The sequence below is a fragment of the Gigantopelta aegis genome, chromosome 8, assembly GCF_016097555.1.
Source record: "Gigantopelta aegis isolate Gae_Host chromosome 8, Gae_host_genome, whole genome shotgun sequence".
Taxonomy (NCBI): Eukaryota; Metazoa; Mollusca; class Gastropoda; order Neomphalida; family Peltospiridae; genus Gigantopelta; species Gigantopelta aegis.
The window spans coordinates 62,384,629-62,403,197 of NC_054706.1; the positions used below are offsets into that span (position 1 = coordinate 62,384,629).

Genomic DNA, 18,569 nt, shown 5'->3' on the forward strand with positions numbered 1-18,569 from the left:
GTTATCAGTGTTTGCGTGATTTTTTTGTGGTTTTTATTTGTTTATAACAGTATAGAATTTATAATTTAAAAACATAATTTAATTTAATTTGAAAAGTTTAATAAATATAAAACAGTCCATTATCTGCCCATGACATAAACATATTATGACATACAGTAGTCAATTATTTGCCCATTCCATATACTGAAATATCATACCTTAACACTAAACCTTTATTCTATAAATATATCATTTAGAAAACCCAACGAAAATGTGATTTAAAAGTAAATCTGGCTTCATTTATCAAAGCCTGTTCCGTTACGATAAGTAATATTCATGGATATGTTATCGTAACGTACACATATCATAGGTTTGCTACTTTAAACTATTTTTGTTAATAAAAAATAAAAAACAAAAACTACTTAAAAAACATTGTAATACCTGTAATATTGGTCAACGATACCCACAAATATAGGAATGATGAAACATGGATATATTTCCACACCTCCATTTCGCTGAACAGAACAGAATAGAACACATTTTCATTACATAACTGGCTATGTCCCCCTTTTTGCAATAATTGGAGTCCATTATTCAGTCTCTCTCTCTCTCTCTCTCTCTCTCTCTCTCTCTCTCTCTCTCTCTCTCTCTCTCTCTCTCTCTCTCTCTCTCTCTCTCTCTAATACTTTTTTTAATTGGAGGAGAAGGGGACATATATGTAATGTGACTGATAGACATCAATACTGAACGCCCCCCCAACAACATGATTTTGAACATGCCAACCCCCCAACCCCCCAAAAAACAACAACACCCCCCTAAATACCCCCCCCCCCCCAACCCAACAACAACAAGAAACAAAACAAACAAACCGAGCCTGTTACATAATTACTGGAACATAATCAAACAAAACACGATCACTCAACCACCTACCTTAGATACTATGAGGGGCATCGACTCTCCTCCCATGAGTCGAAATCCCCAGGGAGCGCCCCCGGCCAGAGTGACCGCTATCTTTTCCCCCGTGCCCATGACTGAGGGCGTAGCTTTCCTCTAGTGCCTCATCGGAGCGAACAGGTGCACGTCACTCTATCTGCGGAACAAAAACACGAAGACACACTGAATGAGGGAACAGAGCTCTAGCATATGTACATGGTGTTATGAATATTATAACGCGTGTGTTCGGTGGCAAGACGTACCGAGATCGAACTGCACATAATGAGAAATTCCAGACATGTTTAGGTGAATAAACACAGAACTCAACACGTAGCAGACGACTTTATAATTGAGAGAGCCTTTCTGTAGGATGACACACCAAATTACCATACCATAACGGATAGAACTGAACTTCAAAGACTTCAGACATCGTCCCAGATTCGTACCCTGCAGGGAAGTTAGAGCTAGGGGTGGCAGGGATGTAATCGAGCTTGAGGCAGTAAAAATAAAACAACAAGAAAGGAAAGAAATGTTTTATTTAACGACGCACTCAACACATTTTATTTACGGTAACATAGCGTCGGACATATGGTTAAAAACCACACAGATATTGAGAAAGGAAACCCGCTGTCACCACTTCATGCGTTACTCTTTTCGATTAGCATCAAGGGATCTTTTATATGCACCATCCCACAGACAGGATAGCACATACCACGGTCTTTGATACACCAGTCGTGGTGCACTGATTGGAACAAGAAATAGCCCAATGGGTCCGCTGACGGGGATCGATCCATGATCGACAGCGCATCAAGCGAGCGCTGTGTCAGTGAGCTACGTCTCGCCCCTAAAAGTAAAACAAGGGCCAGAACCTTACCTTTTAATAACTAGTGACGTGGGGAGTACAAAAAGATTCCAGACAATAATATAGGGTCTGTTTGAACTAGGCTATAAGGATATTATTAAACTAAAACTTGGGCACTTGTATGTATTTTTCTGGGCAGGACAACTGCCCCAGGCTTTCATTGTTAATTACGCACGGCGTACTCAGCCGGTAGAGAACTAGATAAACATATGGACAGTTGTGGCACTGCACACCGGCACCTGTGGTTTCGTGGTGAAGCCATCGGACATAAGGCTGGTAGGTACAAGGTTCGCAGCCCGGTACCGGCTCCCACCCAGAGCGAGTTTTAACGACTCGATGGGTAGGTGTATGACCCTCTTCTCTCTCAATAACCACAAACAACTAACCCACTGTCCTGGACAGACAGCCCATATAGCTGAGGTGTCTGCCCAGGACAGCGTGATTGAACCTTAATTGGATACAAGCACAAAAATTAAATTGAAATGAAATGAAATGTGGCACTGTTAAAGAAGACAGCCAGTGCAAAACGACTTGTATATCAAAGGCCGTGGTATGTGCTGTCCTATCTGTGGGATAGTGCATATAAAAGATCCCTTGCAAGTTTCCTCTCTAAGATTGTATGTAAAAATTACCAAATGTTTTACATCCAATAGCCGATGATTAATAAATCAATGTGCTCTAGTGATGTCGCTAAACAAAACAAACTGTTGTAAGTATTATAGAAGAGTTCTCAGGTTGCGTACGGCGCTGATAGGGGCCTATGCTCCCTTTCAACTTTTGGTCACCTGAGTGTTAAAAGAAACCTCGCTGTTGTGGGTGGGGTTTTTTTAATAGTAGATCATTTAAACGTGAATTCGGAAATATTGTATGATGGACCTTGTTTATAATTTGGTACAGGCCGTGTCTCTCACTAACCATTAACCGTCAACCCTGTTGTCCAGGACAGACAGCTCAAACAGCTGTGGTGTGTCCCGGTACAGCGTGCTTAAAACAATAATGGATATATGAACACACACACACACGCATACGCACACACACACACAACACACACACGCACACATGTACGCACACAAACACACACACACACCAAAAATGTAAACAAAATTAATTACTATTGACATAACCTATACAATTTGAACAAACATGAATCCTTTGACCCCCAATCCCACGAAAACAAATTTAATAATTACAGAAAAATACCGCTAAAACTGAAAAATTAATTATCTACCAATGATTTAATATTCAATATATTGTTTTTTTTAAATATTAAAATTCACCTCTTTCTTTTTTGTTGTTGTCTCTCCAAAACCATTTACCATTAATTCCAACTGAATTCCGACAGAAAGCAACAGCTATATAAACACACAAACACGTAGGCTTAACCATACGCTGTTAACCGCGTTCGGAAGTACTGTAAACAATTACGTAACGACGTCTGCAAGTTTAAAGATATCCGTTCCAGATCCCAGACGTAGAATACGCAATTTCAGCACCCATTTTCACAATGAACTTAACTACCGAGTGCACGGTGCATTTCAACGTACAAGTGGTCTACTGCGTTTATTTACCCTGAACTTCACGTTACGGCATGTGAAATGCGACTGCCTGTAACTTGTAATGCTACACTTCCACCTCTAGAAAAAGACGTACATATGCTTTTGTTCATCGTGTTGGTAACGAGGTGTAAGTTGTTGTTTACACACTGCCCGTACACTGAGGTGCTGGTAGGGTTACATGATTCGTTAGCACCACTAGAGTGATATGTAACATGACGTACGGCACATACTACTGTAGTTAGTATATTTATAGTAATATCGTTCCAGGTGAATAATATACTGTAGTAAGGACAGTTCTAGAATGATTTCGAGGGGTGTGAGGGTGAGGGTGAGGGTGAGGGTGAGGGTGAGAATATGAGGGGGATGTTTTAAAGGGACAGTTTCATGAAATTCAAGCCTTATGTGTTGGAAAGATTTATACGCTGTCCGGACGACCGACTGATACCGACACCTTAACATATATATTTATATACTGCGATTATCCCTGGTAACTGGGGTCAGTTATCTTGTGTCATAGCTTGACTATCCCTAAGTTCAGCCAGCGAACGTTTCGCTAACGTTCGCGAACTATTTGATTGGTTCCCGATGTGAAGCGCATAAACCAGTCTTAACGAAAGTTTTTCTACTCTGTCTGGCCGAATGCAGCTTACATCAGATTCTGCTTATGCTTGGCCGGAAGTGACATCACCTGTATTGTGTCAGCTAGTCTTGTATGTATACATTAAACAAACGCAATAATGTATTAAATACCACTGAATGTGCACATCAGATCAGAAACCTTGACCTGAGTACCCGTTTAATCGCGCATAATTAATATATATATGTATATGTATATGTATATGTATATGTACGTATACGTATATGTATGCGTATACGTATACGTATATATATATATATATATATATATATATATATATATATATATATATATATATATATATATTAAAAATCAATTCATTTTCAACCACCGGAAAATGCATGCATACAATAAATTTTCATAAAGTAAAAAATAAAATAATTAATACTTTTGACTTTAAAAAGACAAGATTATCCAAAAATAAAATTACTGGAATTGCCTACACCCTTCCACATAACCCAGCATACCCGCTTCTTAAAAGGTCTCATTCTCCCTATTTTGCCAATACCCTTAACATAATTGTTATTTTTGACGCATCCATTTAATAATCTTTCAATCTGAACAGTTCGATTATCAATGCAGGCTTACTTGTATACACGTGCTGACAAATTAACATGACCTATTTTTCTAGACCGTTTTATTGAAATTACACAAACATGATTTATTCGATGCCTGGCCTGCGTGCAGTAGAGCAGAACATATAGCAGACCAACAACTGCGTTTCTTTGATTGAGATTTAATGAATGCCACATTAGACCATCACACACCAGAACAATAACTGTCTTTCATCAGTTGAGATTCAATGAAGACCACACCAGCCCATCACATTATGGACTGGCACACATTGCCCCACACAGATTGATTGCCGTTAGTTCATATTATACGCTTTTATGGCCCAGATTACATTACCAAACACTCGGTACCGCATGGTCAGCGATCTGTTCGAGTTCGTGTACAGATATTATTAAAGGAAACATGACACGAGACCATATTATAGCTCATTTTAAAAGAAAAATGATATAAAAATAATATACAAATAACTTTATAACAATAAAATACGTGTAGTTAACTTAAAATGAAGAAATTACGCTAACCAGTATCAAAGTACGATTTATGCATATTTCTTCGTGAGCGTTCGGAAAAAAAGGGAAGTGACGTCAGAGCCGCTGTACTCTTCCATTGTTGTTAACTGTTTATATATGGAGTAAGGGGCTTACGATCTTTTCAGTCCAACAGTGCCGTACTGCGCGGCCTTCGGGTGTAAAAATAAACAGTTTAAACGATCGGGATTGTCTTTTTATGGTTTTCCAAAGGATTGTATCCGAAGAAAGACGCATGTATTTTATCGCAAAAGAAAAGATTGGACACCAACACCGCATAGTACTTTGGTGTCCGCCTAATTACAGCCCGGAGCCCGAACGTTACCCGGAGACAAACACAGTACTCGGTTGCGAATGCCGAGGTGTACATTGTACATATTTGGCACAAAGATACACCTCAGCATGATGTATTTATATATGTTAAAACAAAAATGTAGAATGTTTTATTTATTTATTTTTTTGGAAAAAAAAAGATTTTTCATGTTAGGGCCGTAGGCCTACATAACAAAATCTGTATTCACCGTCCGAAGAAGGAAACGTCAATAAGTAATTAAATATGGCATATACAAACATGGGATTTGGCATGAGGATACATCTCAGTTCGATGTATTTAAATATGTTTTTAAAAAACGTGTAGAAAACAATAATAATTTTAAATAATGTTTTTAATCTTCGGGCGGAATACGTTACAAAAACGTTCCTCATCGCCCGAAGCCCCAAAGCAACACGAAGTTCAATACAAAAACCCCCACTACTGTCGGTGTCGAAATAACTATTATGTTTCATCCACGGGCTGACTTGAGAATCGGAGTGTTGTTTTAGTTAACTGGTCCTTTCTTTCCGTGGCCTGCACATGTGATTCCTGATTGGCAGGTGTATATTGCAGGGTATCGACCAGGTAAGTGATTACCACGGTCTAGACATGCGTACAAAATACGTGCCAGTTTTTTTAAGATTACAGGGTATTGTGGCGTAACCTGTCGCGACTATAGTACAATGTTAATGGACATTATCAGCCGCCCTGCTTCATTACTGTAAATAATGCTGTAAAACCCTTGATTAAGTAGACTTTCCCATCTAAAATTACAAAACTGACCAATTACGTAGTACCAAAGAAAAGAAAATTATCACTTGGGTATCGTGAGTGGTCGTTTTTACTCTAACGCACCCTACCAATAGGCCTAATAATATGCTACTTTTTTTATGAGAGAAAAATACTATAACCCCATTTCGTTCTATTGATGCAAATAGAAATATATTTAGTTTAAAAGTTGATTATACTCTCAAGTCATTTATGTTGTTTTACAAGCCAGGTTAATGAAAGTGAAGCGCCTTGTCGTAAATTAGAGCGTTTGTTTACACTGTGCATACAGATTTCATTATGTACAGCCCGAACATAAAAAATGCGATATTTTCTAAAAAAAAACAAAAACCCAAAAATGTTTGTCCTACATTTAAATTTTTTACATATTTAAATACATCATATCGAGGTGTATCTTTATGCTAAATATGAACAGTATACACCTCGGCATTAGCATCCGAGTTTTGGTTTTGTCTCCGGGTTACTTTCGGGCTCCGGGCTGTAAATTGGTCGACCGGTCTGGTCTGGCACCATCAGTTTCTCCACCCTCCGACTCGCTATCCGTTTTTTCATCAGTATCACTGTTGTAAGTAAATGTGTGTCTTTCTTCATTTACTAACAGCTCATATTGATACGGCAAAACGTTTTGCGAACGAACACTCATTGTTTTGGTAAGCTGTGCAAGTCTTAGATTCTTTATGAGTGGTACGGACTAATGTTTTTAAGTGTAAGGCTTCAGATCAAGCGACGCGTCTCTGACGTCACGGACCTCGTGATTGCCCTGCTCATTAAAGATCGGCAATTTCCGCTAAGAGCTCGTATCTGGGGTTCTTTTATGGAGATATTTTAAGTAATAAATTTTTTATAATTTTTTTTTTTAGGTGATTCAATTTATAATTAATTGTACATGGTTGGTGCCAAATATGGTTTACGTGACATGTTTCCTTTAAGCTGTTTTATCGGTTATAGCACCTGGTTATTCTAAAAAGAAAAAATCAGCGTAGATGTTCAAAGGTCATATTATGATGTGATGTATCACAGACTAAAATAATGTATGTAAACATAGTTTGTCCATACCAATTGGTTTTGAAGCTGTAGTTGTTGTAGTGAAAGTTTTTCAACGTAGACCTTCAGGGGCCATTTTATGATGTGAAGTATCACAGATTAAAATGATGTCTTGTGTGAAACCATATTTCGTCCATATCTATAGGATTTGATTCTTGAAGCTTTGTTTCTCATAGTGAAGCTTTTTTCCAGCGCAGGTGCTCACGGGTCTCTTTCATGGAGTGATGCCCCACAGACTGAAATTGTATCTGACGTAATACCATATTTTGTCCATACCCATACGATTTGAAGCTTTGGTTCACTGACTGAAATGTTTCTAGCGTAGACCTTCAGCGGCAATTTTATGTTGTGTTGCATCATAGATTAAAATAGTGTCTGTCGTAATACCATATTTTGACCATACCAATAGGCTTTGAAGCTTTAGTTCTCGTAGTGAAATATTTCTAGAGTATACCTTCAGACGCCATTTTATGATCTGATTCCTCACAGGCTAAAATAATGTCTGACGTAATGCCATATTTTGACCATACCAATACGTTTCGAAGCTTTGGCTCGCGGAATGAAATGTTTTTCCAGCCTTGACCTTCAGAGGCAATTTTATGTTGTGATGCATCATAGACTAAATAATGTCTGTTGTAATACAATATTTTGAACATACTAATAGGTTTTGAAGTTTTAGTTCTCGTAGTTGTTAAGTTATTTTATCAGTTATCAATAGCATTAGCATCGGTAGGTATCATAAATGTTTTAGTCTGAATCGTTCAGTTGTCATTTGACGATTTCACGCACGACAGACTAAAAGACTATCTGATTAAATACTAGATTTTGTTCGTAAACGTTTTAGAGTTTTTGGTAAAAAAAAGAAGACTTTGTAGAACTTAGCTTCATTCAAAAAGCAAGTATTTACATTAACAAACCAGCATGATACACAAATAACATGTTTCGAAAAAATATATAGTAAGTGCATATAAATTGTGTAATATTAAAACACCATACAAACTCTATAAGCTGAAACGTTATTAAGGAAAACTTATAAATAACGTAAAAGATATAGCAAACCTTTTTAAAGATATAATAAATTATACTCATATTTCAGTGACCTTATCCTACATGTGTTAATGATGTTCATTCTTGAAACTGAACTTCTTTTTGAAATATAAAACGACTCCACCAAACCTGATTAAATTCAGAATATAAACGGAAAATGTCAACGCATATATTTCTTTGATTCAACATTTTTTCAATTAATTATCACGTATTTTAAAAAAAAAAATCATTTTGAAAACTGAAACACTTTTACAGATTATATAAGACCACACCAAACCTAATTAAATTCAGAACTCAAACGGAAAATGTCAACGAATAAATTATTTGATTAAATGTTTTGCAGACAAACATCACTGATGTAAAGCGACAAAAACCAGTAGTCCTATATTTTGACAAAAAGCCACAGTATTTGTAAAATTATTCAGTAGCGAATTCGGAAATGTTCTAAAAACAGGATACCCAGATGCATCCACGTGGAAGCAACAACATTTGCGTTTAGCATTGAGATCGCAATAAAAATGTGTAACAAGCCCATAGAAACCGGGGACTCGAGGACGAAAATGTACGTTTTTGTCCTTCACTTTATATATAAATAAAAGTAAAAATATGGCTTGTGCCCATCCCACCCCACTATGTCAGTATGGAGGCTATGACCCTCCACTAGGGGTTGTGTTTTCCACTCCTGATATTGTTCCTACTGGCTTGAATAAGGCATAAATATGGAAACACCCAAGATCCACTATCGCTTTCCGCACCTCTCCAGAATAATACCTATAATCAGTAATTTATTCTGACCGCTTTCAGATGTGTTTATAGCTAAACATAATACATTATTATATACAAGTACGTAACACTATCCTTAACCTACATCGGTTTTAAACACAAGGAATTTTATGGACGTGTGGCGAGATAACAATGAAATATTGGTAGCTCGGTTCCTGAAAATACTGGTAAACGATGAGTCGCAGATAAAAGAAAAACTCGCTGCCAGGTGAGAGAGGGCGTGGGTGGTTTTCATGAGCGCCCTCTCGTGTCAGTAAACCTAATGTCAGACAGGTACTGCTTCCAATTCTTTGGGCGTTTCCTTGGATACCGATCCTAAATACTTCTTGATAGGTTTCACAGAGAGAAAATAAGAAAAAAAGAAGTTTTGAACGAGATGAGAGGTTTGTGTAATCGTTCGCTCAAATTGCTGTCAAGATGGTGTTGATATTTTGTAAAGATGGTAAATAGCACACTTTCTGCACTTAAAACACTATGGGCCGAATTTACAAAGCCTGTTTATGTCTTATACGCGCGTAACTGTATACATTTTCAAAGCATAAAGATTTGCGTTTGAGAAAAACAGGCCTCGTGCTTATAAACCTTAAAGTCTAGACTTTAATAAATTCCAGACTTTAACGTCATGGCAACGCCATTCAAATAGCATTACGTTAAAGTCTGGACTTTATTAAAGTCTAGACTTTAAGTTTTATAAGCACAGGCCCAAGTTTCGTAAATTCGGCTCTTAATGTACTGGGGGAAATATAACATGTACAGCTTTTAGGGCCCAGTTTTGGACACATTCGCCGAGAAACTCGGAGGATCAAAGTTAAAGTTTGTTTTGTTTAATGACACATCTAGAGCACATTGATTTATTAATCATCGGCTATTGGATGCCAAACATTTGGTAATTTTGAAATATTGTCTTAGAGAGGAAACCCGCTACACTTTTCTATTGGTAGCAAAGGAGTTTTTATATGCACCATCCCATGGACAGAAGAGCACACACTACTGTCTTTGATATACCAGTCGTGGTGCACTGGATGGAACGAGAGATAACCCAATGGGCCCACCGACGGGGATCGATCCCGAACAGACCGAGCACTTTCCCACTGGGATACGTCCCGCCTCACTCTTTAAACATTTTGTTTAATTAACGGTTATGAAGTGTTTAATATATGATTCTAACAATGAGAGACGAAACCCCTTGCTGATACATGGCTATTGTTAGTAGCCGGATTTTGTTTTTCGTGAACTTTTCTACTGACAAGACAGTTCATACCATGGTCTTTGATACACCAGTCATAGAGTACTGGTTAGATCGGGGAAAACAAAAACACAATGCATCTTATATTTTAGTGAGATGGTAAGGTTCAATAATAGACCTAAGCATTGGAATTCCCATTGTTAAAACATTTATGGAGAATAACCGGTTAGTCTTAAGATATCGGTTTTATCCTGCGAAGTTTCAAATGGTGAATGTTGCGAGTTCCCGTTACTTCTCGTTCCAGCCAGTGTACCACGACTGGTATATCAAATGTCGTGGTATATGCTATCCTGCATGTGGGATGGTGCATACAAAAGATCCCTTGCTACTAATGGAAAAATGTAGCGGATTTCCTCTCTAAGACTATATGTCAAAATTACCAAATGTTTGACATCAAATAGCCGATGATTAATAAATCAATGTGCTCTAGTGGTGTCGTTAAACAAACAAACTTTGCTTCAAAAGTCGTCGAACATTATTTTCCTCTCTCAGTAAACTGACCTGCCTGCATTCTGCGGACCAGTGATTTTCTGAACTCTGATGATTTATGACTAGTTTACGACGTGCACGTATTTATACATTTCCCATTACTTTAAAGATCTGCTTAGGTCAGCGGAACCTCGTGGAATCCCCCATTTTAAAATACTAGAAAGGTACGAAGATAATGGTATTTTAACGACATCCACATTATTAACACGGTGTCAATCATTCTTCGCTGTTACTCTGGTCACGAACGGCTTCTGGTATAAAGCAACATGCACCAAGAAGCTCTGCCTGAGGAAAGCGGGGTGGGGTGGGGGTGGTGGGGTTAGTATTTCCACTACATATAGCCACCACTAACGAGACTGTCATAGATTCAGATAGGTTCGGACAACCTGTAAAAAGTTTGTTTTGTTTAACGAAACCACCAGAGCACATTGATTTATTATTAATCATCGTTTGGATGGCAAATATTCGGATGGCAAATAATCTCAAAGAGGAAACCTGCAACATTTTTCCATTAGTAGTGAGGGATCCTTTATATGCACCATCCCACAGACGGGATAACACATACAACGGCCTTTGATATACCAGTCGTGGTGCACTGGCTGGAACGCCAAATAGCCCAATGGGCCCGCCGATGGGTATCGATCCCAAACCGATCGCGCATTCAAGCAGGCACTTTACCACTGGGCTACGTACCGCCCCCGGACAACTTGTAGCTTTTCAGGAGCAGTCTTTTAAGAGATTCACAAAAAACTGACGATGATAAACGTAAAATTAAATAAAACAATCATCATCGTCAGTCATCATCATCATCATCATCATCATCATCATCATAATCATCACCACCATCATCATCATCATCATCATAACCACCATTGGAGGATTGTCTTAAAGGGACAGACCCTAGTTTCAACCCGTAAAAATTAACACTAAGTTTAGTACAAATCTGTAACACATTTGGATAAAATTACAATTGAGTGAAACATGAGTCTGTGACTTTAAAATGGTGAAATGCCCTATAAAAATAGACTAAAACTTGACTTCATAACTGTTACTTCTCAGACCAGACGCACGTGCGTTTTAAAACATATAAAAAATGCATTTTGTGATATTAAAAACACCAGGATGACCAAAAACACTTTGAATGTACGGAAATGGATAATCTAAACAATATCTAAGTAAAGTATGATTTCAGTTATCAAAAAACGGCTCTAATAGTACAAAAATATGCCGTAGTGTTTAAAAACAAGGGTATGTCTCTTTAAGGTAGGCCGATGATCTGACTACTCTGCCACTATGGGCGGTACTCGGGGTTAACCACCGGAGAAATCCGTAATCGGCCGAGCAGTTCCGAATGCACAGGGTGTCAAAGATGAGGTGAGCCAGGCAACTGAATTTAGCAATTACACTCGTTACAATCATGTACATTCCAGTAACAGATGTACAAGTATATACGTATACGCGTATTTTCCCCAGACCAATGCTCCTCTGACGTAATACATGCGTTTTCTTCATTCGTGATCTTTGTAAATCTAAATCGGTACATCTAAAGATAAGGTGCCTGATATCCGAAGCTGTTTGATATGAAAACAGAAAGGAGCCGACACGTGCCGATGTGTGTAATGTGCCATGGGCAACAGTTTTAGCGTTCACCGTACCGAACTGCCCAGATAATGTTACGCCGGTTAATCTAGAATATGATTAAATGCAATCATTATTTCGGCTTCTATGGCACTTTATCAAGTTAATATACCAGAGAAAAAAACATTTAATCATCAATGAATACGGCATTCAAGACCACTGTTACCGTTTTCGTGTTATGATAGAGTTACATAATGAACGTGTGGACGATAAATTATTGGGCAACGTTAATGTTTTAAATGAAGTCAATGAAGTGCAGTTACCAGTATTATCAAATCATTCTTTATATGCACATTGCTTTCGCTATTCAGATTACGTCTATTATAAACTATAGGTGGTATCCAATATCAGAATAAAGACTAATAGTAAGGGAAACAAAGGGGATCTGAAAGTTTGTTTGTTTTGTTTAACGACACCACTAGAGCACATTGATTTATTAATCAGCGGCTATTGCATGTCAAACATATGGTCATTTTGACATAGAGAGGAAACCCGCTACATATTTCCATTAGTAGCAAGGGATCCTTTATGTGCACCATCCAACAGACAGGATAACACATACTACAGCCTTTGATATACCAGTCGTGGTGCACTGGTTGAAACGAGAAATAGCCCAATGGGCCCACCGATGGGGATCGATCCTAGACCGGCCGCACGCCAGGCGTGCGCTTTACCACTGGGCTACGCCCCGTCCCCCAAACTCAGATCTAACCAAAGGTGAAGGAACATGCAGCTATGTCATTTCATTTAAATTCTCGATCGTGATTATATGCAATGAAAGGTTAAGCACGTTGTGTTGGGCACAACTCAGCTAACTGGGTGGTTTTGTCCAAGACAGAGGTTGATAATTATCAGGGGTTGAAATTGTTTTAAATTCGTACCGGACCTTTGGTCCGTATAAAAACCTGCCGGAACAAACATAATTAACTCAAACTTAATATTTGAATATAAACATAAAATAAATGCCGGTCCGATGGGACGATAGGCAAAAAAATATATATAAATAAATAAAAAATAATAAAAAAAAAAAAAAAAAAAAAAAAAAAAAAATAATAATAAATAATATAAAAAAAAAAACACCCCCCCCCAAAAAAAAAACCCCACACCCATCAACAACAAAAAACACAAACAAACCACCCCGACATACTCCCCCCCCCCCCCAAACAAAAAACCCACCAAAAAAAATAAAAATAAATAAATAAATAACAACAAAAAAACAACCCCAAACAAACAAAAACAATCCCGGCCCGTGGTGGCATTATTTCGACCCCTGGTTATAAGTTGTGAAAAAGTATCAACATTAATAAGGGTAATTCCTAAAGGCGTCTGCATGGAGGCGTGAAAATGAAAAATGTCATTCTTCCATAGTAGATACAGCGCCGACACGGGATTTATATGTTATGTTATGAACAAGAAGCCAAAGACGGATAGCTTCAGTTTAAAATGCCGTGGATAAACAACAATGTGGAAACAGGCTACATAAAACTATGTTAAATACGGTGTTTCAAAGTCGCATATAATTACAAAAAATATTTGTTAATTTTTCTTGTGAAATGTTAAGATTATAGCGTGGATTACATTCTCGCAAAATATTATATCCAAATAATTTTATTTACTACTGTTATCTGAAATATTATTACAAAATCCAATAATGGCGACCAACAGGTTAACACGTGACGTCACAGATTGAATTGTATGTTCATATTGACAAGGAACATTTTTATTTCAACTTATTTTCGTTCTTATGTCCAATTAAGGTTCAAGCACGCTGTCCTGGGCACACACACCTCAGCTATTTGGGCTGTCTGTCCAGGACAGTGGGTTAGTTGTTAGTGGTTAGTGAGAGAGAAGAGGATACAGTGACTTTACACCTACCCATTGAGTCGTTAAAACTCGCTCTGGGTGGGAGTCGATAACGGGTTGCGAACCCTGTATCTACCAGCCTTATGTCCGATGGCTTAACCACGACGCCACCGAGGCCGGTTTGATGACAGGGAACAAGCTACTATTATAATGTATTACGCAATGAATATTTTGTATGTATTTTAGATTTTTCGTCAAGGTTTCTCAACGAAACTACTGTTTACGCAGAGTTGGATTACAATTTTAAGATTCATTAGAGTTAATTATTCAAAGATTATATACATGCGTGATCGATTAACTCATTGTTATTTATCACAAACACATTATAATTTAGAATATCAGTGTGTTTATTCAGTATTTGTTTTGGTCGTCCTAATGTTTGTAAGTATCCCAAACTGGATTTGGTTTCCCAATAATTTTTTACGTACGAAATTTAAAAAAAAAAGAAAAAAAAAAGAAAAAAAAAAGATAAAAATTGTTTAACGCCATCACTAGAGCACACTGATTATTAATCATCGGCTATTGGATTTCAAACATATGGTAATTTTTACATCTAGTCTTAGAGATGAAATCCGAAATATTTTTCCATTAGTAGCAAGGGATTTTTTATATGCACCATCCAACAGACAGGATAGCACATACCACGGCATATAACATATGCAGAAAAATGTATTTAATATAATGTTAGTAATCAAAACGTCTCTGTTAATCAGTAACATCTTAACAATGGCAACGCACGTGGGACAGTCCCTTCAGGGCTCCCATGGCTAGTGATATTCAATGTTGGGTTAGTAAATAAATATTACCATACTCGATGGCTAGTGGAAAAAAGAGTCAAATGTTACAGTTAAGTCTATTTGTATATATGAATATCCTGACCCCACCCATCTTTAGGTAACATATTTGATTATAACTATTATTTAATAAAATTATATTAACTTAATGTAAAGTAGAGCTAGTTAATTTGCAATCGTGTCTAATAAATTGTAAAAATCTGGCTAGTGGATTTAAAAAAACAACAACCTAGAAGAAGCCCTTTAACGTCGATGTTTTGAAAAAGTTTCCAGACGTAAAAATATGAAATAAGATCATGCTTCACACAGCAAAACTAGGTAACATATGGGCTAGTCGGTACAAAATGTTGGTTACCAAGACAATGTATAATTTAATGTATAATACGTGAGCCCTGAGTTATCAGCAAACGTGGCTACTTGGCAAGTTAACCCAAAAAACGGCGAAGACAACAATTACTATAACTCATTATGTTTCTCGTTGTTTATGCGCATGTTTTGCTTGCTTTGCCAAAGTCATCCATCTGAAACCTCGACTGCTCTGCAGGCAAGTATGCCTCATACGAAACGTCAGTGGCGGATCCAACACAATGGCGGAACGTAGGGGATGAGGTGGAGGTGGGGTGGTGGGAGGCGAAATTAAAGAGACAGTTTAGCAAGGGTGCAAGCTCATGCGTATGCTATATTTTATGAACGATCAACTTCTTCTGTTTTGGTCGGATCATAACTATAAAGGATGGTACAAGTATTCAAATTCAAAGCCCTGATTTTAATCAGTTATTACATTACTGGTTTGTTCCAGTACGCTTTAAACTGAAGTTCTCTTCTGATTTTTAAAAATAACATTTTATGAACTTTCACTAAAACTGAATATAAAACTAAAAACTAATAATAATAATAAATGATGTAAACACTAATTTAAAAAACAAATATACACAAAATGGTAGAGTGTGGCCCCTTTCTTTATTTCACTACTAATAATTAATACGCGATATCTTCCCAGCCATGATGCTTACATTAACGCTACGCAGGATATCAAAATAATTAGTGATAAGATCTTTCTGTATACACATATTACAGAGAACTTGATACCAGTGTTGTACAGCAAACTTCGCACTAGCAAACGGGAGATGGTAATTATCCCCCCCCCCCCATCATTCCTCCCGCTTGTTGTTATCCAAAGTGTAGACAAATTATAATACTGTAGTTATATTCTACCATTTCTAATATTTAGCACATTTATATTCAAACCAAAACATACCGAATAAGAAAATAAACGCTAATTAAAAAAAGTTTTCTTTGTTTAACACCACCACTAGAGCACATTGATTTATTAATCATCAGTTATTGGATGTCAAACATTTACTAATTTTAACATATAGTCTACACATGCTACCTGTTTTTTCCATTAGTATCAAGGTATCTTTTATATGCACTACCCCACAGACAGAATAGCACATACCACTGCCTTCGGTATACCAGTGGCGGTGCACTGGCTGGAACGAGAAATAGCCCAATGGGCCCACTAACGGGGATCGATCCGAAACCGACCGCGCATCAAGCGGATAAACACTAATACTAAAATTATCACTGTCCTGTGAAATTTTTTAGACATATTCTGACAGTCGCTTTTCTTTTGTTGTTCAGTATATATATATATATATATATATATATATATATATATATATATATATATATATATATATATATATATATATATATATAGGTACAGTACAACATCTCAGGACAAAGTAATATATATAGGGTCTTCTTCACGACAAGGGACATTTTTTTTTACAAAAATTACAATTCGAAACAGATTCTCTTAAAGGACAACTAGCCCTACCTCCAGGGCTGCTAGTTATTAAACACACAATCTGATTTGAAACCAGCTCTACCGGTCTACCACAGGTAATATTTATAGACCACTGGAGCTGGTGTTAATCAAACATGTTCAAAACATCACAAAATTCCTTTCTTAATTTGGTCGGATCATAACGATAAGGGATAGTACAAATAAAATTAATTCTGAGCTCTGATTTTAATCAGATATAATAATACATATTTCCTTAGAACATCACTTTAGATAACGTTTTTGATAGTGAAAGGAGGGGCATGGAAGGCAATAGATCTTCAATGAATAACAAGCATTAAAGCAAAGAAAATATCTCAGCCATCTTCCTTTTCTTTTTCATGATTATACTTTAATGATAGTGATTATTTTAGTATTTAAAAAGAAGAAGTTTGTTTTGTTTAACGACACCACTAGAGCACATTAATTTATTAATCATCGGCTATTAAATGTCAAACATTTGGTAATTTCGACATACAGTCTTAGAGAGGAAACCCGTTACATTTTTTTCATTAGTAGCAAGAGATCTTTTATATGCACCATCCCACAGACAGGATAGCACATACCACGGCCTTTGATATACCTGTCGTGGTGCACTGGCTGAAGCGAGAAATACCCCGATGGGCCCACCGACGGGGATAGATCCCGGACCGACCGCGCATCAAGCGAGTGCTTTACCACTGGGCTACGCCCCGCCCCTATTTAAAAAGACTTTACACTAGATAGATATAATTATGTATGCTCTTACCTGTATTAAGAACTTAAATCACAATGACATCAACTTGGCAAGAACTCTTTTAGCTCTGAGATACAAATAAAAACCATTTCTAGAAAAAATGCACATTTCTAGTAGCCATCGCTATCTGTAATGCAGTGGCTTGCACAAAAACCACAAAGTTCAAATACTTCGGAGTGACGCACGCGGGGAATATAATTACCTTTGATTGAACATATGCTTTCAAGACCAATACATCACTCAGGTGTTTATTTAGTAAATTTAACCTCTCCAACCGCACAAGAAAAAAACACACACAGCAATTGGCAGCTCTTTTCAAAGGTGCAACACAGAAGAGTGACAAACGGACGCTAATAAAAATCAATCTTCTTTGTACTTACCATTTGGAAAGTAAGACAAAACCAAGACAAACAGTACTAAACCGTACCTTCCTCGAAACGCATGTCGGGATATTTCTTGGACTTGGGATATTTATCAGAAACTTCTGGTACCAGTAGCAGACTTTCTCGAGTCTAATTTCAACAATGCAGATAAACAATTCGATATTCTTCCATTAATCCACGTTAGTCCATATTTAAAAAAATTTTTAAACCAAAAATCACAACCAAAGCACATTAAGCACACGAATACGTAATTACACACAGATCAGAAGTAGGGAGTATGTTTGTGTTTTCGACGTTTTTGTACTAACGAAAGAGACGAGTGGCAAGTCTAGGTGAAACACCTTTGAAGGTCATCCTATTATTATAAGATGATCTTGCGGTGTTGTCGGCTGTACCTACGTTCACTGCCAGACATGTGGCTTTCACATCTTTCTATAGCGCGCTCCACGATACTGCACCGTCATCAGGAAAGAATATATTCACCGGTAGCGGTTACGTTAGCATTGCGTAGACGCCGGAAGATGACAT

General features: G+C 37.3%; 1 protein-coding gene across 2 annotated transcripts in view; it reads right to left on the reverse strand.

The window, feature by feature from the left end:
• Nucleotides 1-18,355, reverse strand: part of LOC121378826 — a 55,223-nt gene extending 36,868 nt beyond the window's left edge. Inside the window, exons 1-2 of one of the 2 annotated variants that reach the window (XM_041507157.1) lie at nt 18,039-18,355; nt 910-1,069 (exon numbers count right to left, since the gene is read on the reverse strand). In XM_041507157.1, coding sequence (XP_041363091.1) covers nt 910-1,008 — 99 coding nt within the window. In that variant the 5' untranslated portion in view covers nt 1,009-1,069; nt 18,039-18,355. Of the gene's footprint in view, nt 1-909; nt 1,070-3,051; nt 3,408-18,038 lie in introns of those variants that run through there. The other variant, XM_041507158.1, reaches the window with a different exon arrangement.
• Between the last annotated feature and the right edge of the window lie 214 nt (nt 18,356-18,569).